Source organism: Ambystoma mexicanum, chromosome 7q, assembly GCF_040938575.1.
Source record: "Ambystoma mexicanum isolate Mex_15411 chromosome 7q, UKY_AmexF1_1, whole genome shotgun sequence".
NCBI lineage: Eukaryota > Metazoa > Chordata > Amphibia > Caudata > Ambystomatidae > Ambystoma > Ambystoma mexicanum.
In genome coordinates this window covers 1,149,828,883-1,149,838,527 of record NC_090941.1, presented here as the reverse complement: position 1 = coordinate 1,149,838,527, position 9,645 = coordinate 1,149,828,883, and the positions used below count along the sequence as shown (strand labels likewise).

At 45.5% G+C, this 9,645-nt stretch overlaps 1 protein-coding gene across 4 annotated transcripts in view; it reads left to right on the top strand.

Annotated features, from left to right (window-relative positions):
* Window positions 1-469: 469 nt before the first annotated feature.
* The window catches only part of LCMT2 (leucine carboxyl methyltransferase 2), a 164,290-nt gene continuing 155,114 nt past the window's right edge, over window positions 470-9,645 (top strand). For 2 of the 4 annotated variants that reach the window (XM_069640559.1, XM_069640561.1), the window contains exon 1: window positions 470-621. In XM_069640559.1, the coding sequence (XP_069496660.1) occupies window positions 583-621 (39 nt within the window). In that variant the 5' untranslated portion in view covers window positions 470-582. Of the gene's footprint in view, window positions 622-672; window positions 1,133-9,645 lie in introns of those variants that run through there. The other 2 variants (XM_069640562.1, XM_069640560.1) reach the window with 1 other exon arrangement.

The following is a 9,645-nucleotide window of genomic DNA, read 5'->3' as shown; positions in this document are numbered from 1 at the left end:
ATGGGAAAATTGTTGTCTCACGATTTCTCTGTAGAAATCATCCTCCCAGGCATGGCGGAATGTTGGCATGGATGCCTGTACTGGGTGTGTTTTCCATGCACAACCAGTGTCAAATCAGATTTTGTTTCCTGTCAGAAAATAAGACAGCACTAGGCACGCTCAGTCAGCAGGCATAGGATTTTCTGACAGTTAGGAAAAACTGAGTTACACCAGCCGTGCTTCTGCAAAGTCCCAATCACACCACGAGCAACATTCCCCTGAACTGAAACAGGATGATATTAAACGTTTGTAAATATAATGGGGTTCAGAACGCCTGGCTTGCAAAGTGTCCAGCCTTCCAGCTCATGGAGTAGCAGAAGGACGTACTGTGCGTCGTGTCCTACGTAACGCGCTTGGCACGCAGTGAAGTCTCGTACGGAGGTCCGTTCCTCTGATCGCACACAGGTCCGTTCCTCTAAGCGCAGGGAAGTCTCGTAAGGAGGTCCGTTCCTCTGAGCGCAGGGAAGTCTCGTGTGGAGGTCCTTTCCTCTAAGGAGAGCCAGCCGCCGCTTCCGTGTGCGGCGCGTGCTCTGGGGCTGGAGGATGGGGAAGCTGAAGGGTCAGGTGGCCCGAGACTGCGCGGTGAGAGCGTGTCTGCAGTGCGCATGCGCGGCCCTAGCAACACACTCCACTAGTTTCATACTTTTAAATGGCCTCAGAGCACGGCTTTACTGCTAAAGGCAACCAGGTGCCTGCATGTCGGGCACTTTGAGCTCACCCCGTCCTCTGTTTCTGTTTATAACCTGGGACCTGCGTTTCTGCATGCAACATGTACATGCAGAACTGCAACTCCCATGATGCACCTTTCCCAGAGTATTAGCTGGGCGCTTGAGCTGTGTGAGTCCATGTCCCGGGGATGGGGCGTGGTGGTAGCAGCAGGCCAAGGCTTCGTGTGTACAGACCCTTGCTCTCACGGGGTTATCTCCAGCTTCTAGAGGTGCAGAAGCTTCACCTGCTGCATTCCATCCCCGCTGCCCATCCTGCGCCCCCACAATGATAGGAGTGGCAGGACAGCTCAGCTGGCTATCACTGGGGGGGGGGCCAAACCAAGGAAGAAAAGACAACTCACAGAGTCAGAATCCACCCCTCTCAGGTGAGTGATGAAAAGCCTGGGGTTCAAGGGAAGTAGAAGTTGCCCCCAAGAAAAGTAAAGTGCATTATAGAAGTTGCCCCCAAGAAAAGTAAAGTGCATTATTGCCCCCAAGAAAAGTAAAGTGCATTATAGAAGTTGCCCCCAAGAAAAGTAAACTGCATTATAGTAGTTGCCCCCAAGAAAAGTAAACTGCATTATAGAAGTTGCCCCCAAGAAAAGTAAAGTGCATTATTAGATGAACACTGTGGGAACAAACGGGCAAGAGTGGGAGGAAAGCCAGAGTCTCCATCTTCCTCCTCTCCGCCTGTTACTGGTTTACTTTGAATCTGAAGAAGAGGATGACCATGGGGGCAAACAGCTGGACTGGTGAAGGAGTAGAACCAGCGTGGGCTCAAGTGTGGGAGTGTATGGGATTCACTGGTCCAGTTGCACCAGGGCTTTCCTCAGACAGGGACAATACAAGCTTATCCCTTCTTTCTGACACACAGGATGAGATAATGGTGCTTTCTCATCCCTCCTCCGGACTTCACTGGCGCTCACATCCCAGTCTTCGTTCTGGGGGCATTCTCAAGTGGCGACCAACATTTCTTCTGCAGGGCGGGCCCCTGTGAATTCATGTGGCGTGTTTCGGTAGTCCCGCAAGAGTTGATAGAGTGACTGTTCCATGGCATGTGTGTGATGTTGGATATCCTGATGGCCCTCTTGAAGTTGGCCATAAATCGTTCAGCTGTCCTGTTTGCTTGTCCTTCCACCACAGAAAGTTCACCCCGCTGTGGCCCCATGTATCATGCATGGCTAGAGAAAGGGGGTACATTATCTGACTTCTCTTATCTTCGGAATTCCATACGACAAGAAAATGCAATCTAGCACTTGAACACCGCGGTGGCTGCCGTGGACTGCAGGATCTCAATCTCGGAATGCCTGGAGTACTCGTCGAGGGCCATGAGTATGTCTTCTCTCGATTTGAGTGGACCAAAGTCGATGGGCACTTCTTCCTGCACCCCATCCGGGAGTGGTGTCATTTGCACGGGTTCAAGGGACGACTGTGGTTGTACGCTGAGGCATATGTGGTGTGCACAGAGGGTGACCTCAATGGTCCTATCCAATGCCGGGGAACCACAATTTCCTCTGAAGCTGGCGTTTGGTTGGTAGTGGTACTATCATCCAGTGGCCTTCGTGTGCTATATCCACCGCTCTCTGGTGCTGGGGTGCCGGTAGCACAATTCTTTCCCCTTGAGGCTGGCATTAGATGCAAGGCCAAACCTTCCCACGCCATCAGTTGCTGAGAGTTCAAATGTAAGTGTAGGGATAACGCGTGGTGCTAGTCGGCATGGGTGAATTTCGATTTACTCTCTAAAATCCAGCAGAATTCTGTGTTTCTTTTTAATCAGGGCAACAGTGATGGTCGCACAGTCTGCATAAGGTGTGTACCCTCCTGTGCATTTCTTCATGACGGTTCCTTGAGGAGCATACTATTTTTTTTTTTCCATCCTTAATTTGATTTGTCTTCTTGGTAACTCGTCTGGACTCTGCAGTCAGCTTTCTCAACCCTCTTTGAACCCATGGCACTCTCTTCTCAATACCCTGTTGCTAGTATGCGAGTTCCTGAGAATACCATGTGATGCCATTTTGTGATGGGCAAGGGGTTTATTGATTAGAGCCTGCAGAAAATAATTACACTATTGTCAGAAGAGCACAAAAAGCCTTTAAAAACTGTTGCCAGTTGACAGTGCCAAAATAGCCTCTTGAGTCATACTCGAGCAGCCTCAATTTCAGAGGGTAGTAGAGGCCCTTACTCTACTTGGACCACCTTATGTACACTGCAGCGCGAAGTGTAACTACAAATAATAGGTTATTATGTTTATAGCTCAAAAGAGCTTGAACAATACATTTCAAATCAATAATACATTCAATTCATGAAATATATGGTTTATAGTGATAATTTCGAATTACGTCGAGGAAAAAAAGTCGGAAAAAAAATACGAATGTCTATTTTTGTTTGTTTTTTGTTCGAAATGGGGGGGTTCCCTCCCAACCCCCCTTTTTTACTAATTTTATTCTTTTTGTTTTTAACCCTTTTATTTACTTGCGGAACCCAAAAAACCAGGTAAATTCGAGAAAAAAAATTCGACATTTATTTTCGACATTATATCCATTCTGAACATAAGACAGTCACACAGCTACGAGATACAAATTACCAGCTTAATACAATATTTTTACAAGCTTCCCAGTAGCCATTATAAAGTGCGACATGCATAGACCCTAATTTAGAATTCAGGCAATAGTTCCAAAATAAATCGCTCTTGATATTGTCAAGGTCCATCACATAAGGTCTGGGTATCTTCACATAAAAGGGGGGGGGGCATATCATGCAGGTTCTGGTTTATCTTTCAGACCACATAATTGTCAGAATCTGCCTATCAGGATTTCTAGTATGGGGAGTTTATGTGCAGAAAGAGAAGAAATCTCTGTACCTCAGGGGAAGGGAACAACTTCAGATATGACTGAGGGTCTTGAACTTGTGTGCTAAATTCTCAGCCAGGGTGCAATAGCTTCTCAGTGATGCCAAGTGATTTATAACTGTCTCACCAATCCCAGTTGCTATTGGGCTGGATTCAGATCCTCTGCTGTCCAGCTTAATTTGCACATATAAGCCACGGACGGCTAGTAGATCCTGCGTGCAGCCATAGGCTTCCATTTCCCTCCATAGCTTAATTCTGTTGCTGGTATCGAATGTGGCCCGGAAGTCTATCATGGCCACAAACAGGTTAGGTTGTCCTTTCACCCTACCCCTCCTCGTTTAGGTGTCCAGCATCCACAGAAAATGAGCGGTGCCAGATCATGGCCTAAACCCCTTTTGGAAATTCCCTAAGTGGTTTATTGCATGTGCCCACTCTTCGAGCCTATCTAAAAGCAAAGACGAAAAGATCTTACCAGAAATATCTAGCATGGCAAGTAGTCTAACGTTCCCTGGTGAAGACCTACTGCCATGCTTATCTATAGGCACTAGAATAGATCTGCACCAGGATAAAGTGCCACTTCCCTCCTCACAGACCTTTGAATATAGGGTAAATAACAGATCGGCCCAGAATTCATGGGCTCTCAACAGCCTGTGACTGCTCCTGGGCCAGGTGCTCTTGATTCCTTGAGTCTGTATTTTTGTTATAATTTCGGGTAATTAAAAAGATATCCTGAACCTCCCGTGGAGAAACTCAGAAAGGGGTACTAGGTCAGGACCCTGAAACTTGTCCCTCAGGTGGCATGCCCATTCTTTTTCCCCGATACCACACACCACTTGAGGGTCCTTCGGGTTATTAAAAGACCCAAGTAGCTTCCACATCCTGCGCTTATCTTTTGTGTTGGCTACAGTTATCAAATATTGCCACTGCTCATTTTTGCCATATGTTAGCCATTCCTTCGTCCACCTCCTGTATTTGTTTTTGGCCGATCGCAAGGCTCACAAGGCATCATTGGAGAAGCCCATATCTTTACTAATATTTAGCAGTTCACTGCATAAGGAACTTTTCGCATTGCGAATAGCAATGTCAACATGATATTGCTTACTTGATTCGTGCAAATGTGCATAGTACCCCTTTTGAATGACCAACTTAGACATGCAATTGGATATTAAAGACTCAATACCATCTGATGTCAAAAAAGAGACCTGGTCCAGTAATCTCTGAGCATTTTCAACAACAAACCCCCAAGCTTTATTTATAGTCCTTGCAGTCCAAGCCAACCGACTTTCTTTCCCCAGTACTAATATCAAGATCTCCCACTTGCTTCTGAAGTTCACTGCGGGCCCAACATTCTACTTGAAGGGTAAGTATGGAGTGGTCGCTAAAGGGAGTTTCTTTTTACCGCTGTCTAATATGTGGTAGCGCTTGTTCATTACAAAATAAATATTCTAATATAGAAGATTTTGACCCGCTCTTCCAAGTATTTCTACCATCTACTCGCCCATTTAACATACAGCAGTCACATGCAGACATCATCTCATCCATGCACTGCCCTTCAGAGAGGTTATTTGCTTGTTCAGTTCAGACGCACTGTAAACGTAAGCAGTTTCATGTATGGCTTGGTGGTGGCAGCAGCGGCCATTAAAGTCACAGCCTATTATGACTAGTTCCTGTTCGGCAGAGTTTTCTATGTAGCTCTGTTGCTGCCTTCATGTCTTAGTAAACCTGGTGGGTCATATACATTTATGACGTTTAATCCCCCACAAAAGTCTGGGTGGCTAATTCTTACTGCCAGGGTGGATGGATTGTGAGAGGGAAGATTGTTCCTTACTGCACTTAGATGATTTTTTACCCCAATCACTAGTCCCCCAAAATGACGGCCCCTAGGTCCCTTATTTGCTAACATTTGGAAAATGTGTTAACCATCCACCCTCAAATCAGCAAGACACCAGCACTCCTGTAACAGGAAAATATCATATTTTAATAATAGTTTTAGTGACCCTATTCCTTCCAGTATATGAGTAAAACCATGTTTTATTCCAGGTGCTGATCGTCCCTGTTCAATGCCTGAAAATTGAAGGACAGTTTGTGTTTTGTACGAGCCAAGCTAAAATCCCCATAATATTTCCTTGCAGAGAATTAACAGCCTTTCCCTCCAGTATGATTGGCCTGTTTCAGAGTATCCCATACCCTCTGCATGCCTGGCATGGTATTAGTTAGAGGCTCAGGCTCCTGCTTAGCATCGAGTTCGTAATATCTGCTTTTCCAATGATTTGATCATAATTGCCGTATCCCCAGAGAAACAATGGACTCTGCTATATATTGATGTTCACTATTCCTGATGGGTCCAAAATTCCCAGTGGCAATATTTGAATCGTCAGCCAAACATCAGATCTGTTGATATGGGACTTTTTATTGGAAGTAGCCCCTCATCGTCCTCTTGATGGTAAACACAGGCGAGTTATTCATAGGATCTTTCCAAGGTGACTGGCAAGCTCAATCCTCTCAAAAGATGCTAGCATGACAGGTTGTGATTCTCGTGTGCGCAGTCCCACTGGGGGTACTGAAACTGGAGCCAGCATAGGGAGTGATGAGTACAAGGAATCAGATGGAGAATTAGGCAAGCAGCCGCTACCAGTTGACTGTTTTCATTAGCAGCCAGTACGTAAGTGTACCTTTACCGTTAGCCACCATCTTTGGTTTTCTCGGTGCTCTAAGGGATTTTCTATTCTGTTCATTAGGTATATTTGGCTCACTTGCACGTTGATCAGTATTCAAGTTCTTCCGCAAGGCCAATTGAAGGTGCTGTTGTTTCTTTTGTCTACGCTGTGTTGTATTTAGATATATTGTAGAGACATCACTGGTTACCTCCCCACCATCTACTTGTTCGATCTGTATGGAGGCATCCGCATTTGCATCAATATCAATGGCACCCAAGGACACTTGCTCCAATTGCTGGTCCTGCAGATGAGCTGCAGTGAATTCGGCCGCTGCAATAAGATCATCAAGATCTTCATCACCCTCCTCATTAATCGCCTCAGCGTTAGCCAAAGTGGTAACGGCCACCGTAACTTTCCTGCACTTGCATAGCAAATTGCAAAACTGATACTTGAGCTTGCAGCTCATTATGCTGTGCTTGTTTATCATCCGTTATATGTAAGACCTCCGGGAGAGTTTCTGGAAGGAACACATCAAGGGTTGCTGATAGTTTCCTCACCATCAGTTTGTGGAGAACTACATTCAACTGTAAAAGTCGCTTGCGCTGCCGGGTTCACATGTAAGAGTACCTATAGAAAATGTTTTGTAATGTTCCAATGTTTCTGCACCCAAAGGCTTTTATCAGCCGTAATTGTGTCTCGTAACGAGTAACACAAAAACAAGAGGAAGTTGTTGTCCATTGCCGCAAAAGATCGATCAGAACCATTAATAATGTGTTCCAAACCAGAGATTGTAGTAGACATACTCTCAGTAACATGCTGCGATGTAGCCACGAGTGGCACCACAATTTCAGGAGGGAAATAAGTTGTAATGGTTCCGACAGCACCCTCATTCAAAAAATGGATAATTGTTTTGCTTTTGCGTTTCTTGTAACTTTAGGGCGTTCTCGGGAGCCAGAGGCAATTTGATCTTTTATAGGGTGCGTTTTTCCTTAGGTTATGGTTATTTGCCTTTGGACGCAACTTGCCATGCTTTTCGACACTCCAAAATATATACGCCCCCACGTTATTTTCCCACACTTGTTGGTCACTGCGCACTCCCAAAGCTTGTACAGACTTGATATACGCTTTAATAGTGCCTTGTTAAACAAGATTCACAGAAAGAAAATGTAGCCGTGCTTCCTACCAGATGCCCCGGCAGCGAGTGTCTCAAGTTGCAGGAGTGATATGAAACCAAAAGGGGCTCCATGCTGGTTGATTTCCTTAGACTATGGATACATCACTGCGTTGTGGAGATTACCAAAATTCCAGGCCACCGGCGAACACAAGAGAACACTCCAGCCGCACTCCACAGCCTTCCACTTGAAGATGCAGTTTTTAAAATCGCTCTCCCCCTTACTCAGTAGACGCAATGAAAAGACTGACAAGCTGGACAGCTTCACGGTTAATCCGCACACCGAGAACACTCCCGCTGCACTCTGGCAAAATACAATTCAGGGTTCGAAATTGCCAGGAGCTGGGAGCTATATAGCCAAGGGGAGCCTGGTTAGCTTGAAACCAACAACTACCAGGAGATACTTTTGACTCTTGTGGCAAATAGCGCAATACAAACCTAGCTGTACTATATTAACTGTTTATTTGGATATGTATATCGAGGAGAATAAAGAACTCGCCCAAGGAATACTTGTAGCATATTGGATAATATAATATGGACAAAAAGTTAGTTTGCATCTTGCACAAAGTGAGATTTGCTATGTGCTTTGTACTGACTTCTGCTTCTCACAGGTAGCTCCTCCCTACCTGACTATGCCTGATACCCGGAAGCTGCTTTTTGCTCCTGGCGCATACATCCCAATTTCGACCCCTCAAACGGATTCTTAGTGGAAAGCTAACCATCATCTTTTCACACACAGTGTACTGAGGACCTTCTATAAATAGCCTGGGGATGGGTGGAGTGCGATGCCCAGGATCCCTTGCCATTGATCATGCTGCCCAGGGCTGATGGGAGTTGTAATCCAAAACATCTGGATAGTCAAAGGATGCGGGGCCCTGATCTAAAGCAACAACTTGGAAATATGATTAAAATGACAATATCTTGTATGATATATTTAATCGCAAGAAGGCTCTTGCATCCAATTTGTTGCAAAAATAAAAGTAAAGATACGGCAGCACATGAGAAATAGGAAGGACGAGACGATGTTCCACCAGATGTCAAGAAAGCGCATCCTGGTTAGTTTGGCAGTATTGGCAAAATAAACTGCAAAATACATCTCTGCGTTTTTCTACACACAAAACCCACTGTCCACAAGTTTCAACCATAGTGAGTGTTACCAGAAAGGTCTTCACCAAGAAAACAATGACATTAGTTTACTTATGGTGGTGAGTGTCACCCTTGTTGCCTTTGTGGTCCAGGTGCTCTATTTCTAAATAGAGTATGATCAGAAGGAGCGTATAATCAATATACACTTTCAGAAAGTTGTACAGTACTCGAGACACTGTTGCGAAAGCTTACCAATAATAAAGGGCTGGACCAAATAGCCTAGGCCAAGATATTTAAAAAAAATCACACTTTGTTGGACACAGGACTTCAGTTTACATTGTTTGAGGTATGACGGGGCGAGCTTACCAGCACCCCTCTCAACCTGGGGCAGGTAGCCTACCAGGATATTTGCCAGAGCCGGTTCTGTGTCAGATGCAGGGTGAGGCCGTTTGAGGGCCCCAGTCCCTGTCCCCTCCACATGTGGCTGGCTACAGTTGCAGAGTACCACTGGCAATCGCCCCATGCCAACCTTCTCTGAGGATGTACAGTGTTTTCTGTATTAGATTTTAGAACTACTGAGTCCAGACGTCATTGCGGCAGAGGAAGGAACGAGCAACTCACCATTGTGAGATGTGGCAACAAACACATACCCTGCAGAGCTTTACCCATGTTCCAATGTTTCTGCCCCCAAAGGCTTTTTATCAGCCGTAATTGTGTCTCGTAACGAGTAACACAAAAACAAGAGGAAGTTGTCCATTGCTGCAAAAGATCGATCAGAACCATTAATAATGTGTTCCAAACCAGAGATTGTAGTAGACATACTCTCAGTAACATGTTACCCGCTGTAGACTGGAAATCGGGACGCTTGCACCATTCAAAACAAACTCTGAAACGGACCATGAATGTACCACGCCTCCTCTGCAAACCTGTAGACTTTTGTTTGAAAAGGAGGTGCAGTTTAAAGGGCACTTTGTTTCACACCTGTGTAACCCGGGCCCTGGGTGAGAGCAAGGCGGAGATTGGCCCAGGCTGGCAGGTGAGCATGAGAGCCAGTGGAAGGGGAAGAGGAGTATATAATGGGATGACCAGAACATGAGAATGTTGGCTGTTTGGTAAGGTCAAGGGAGGAGAAGGTGG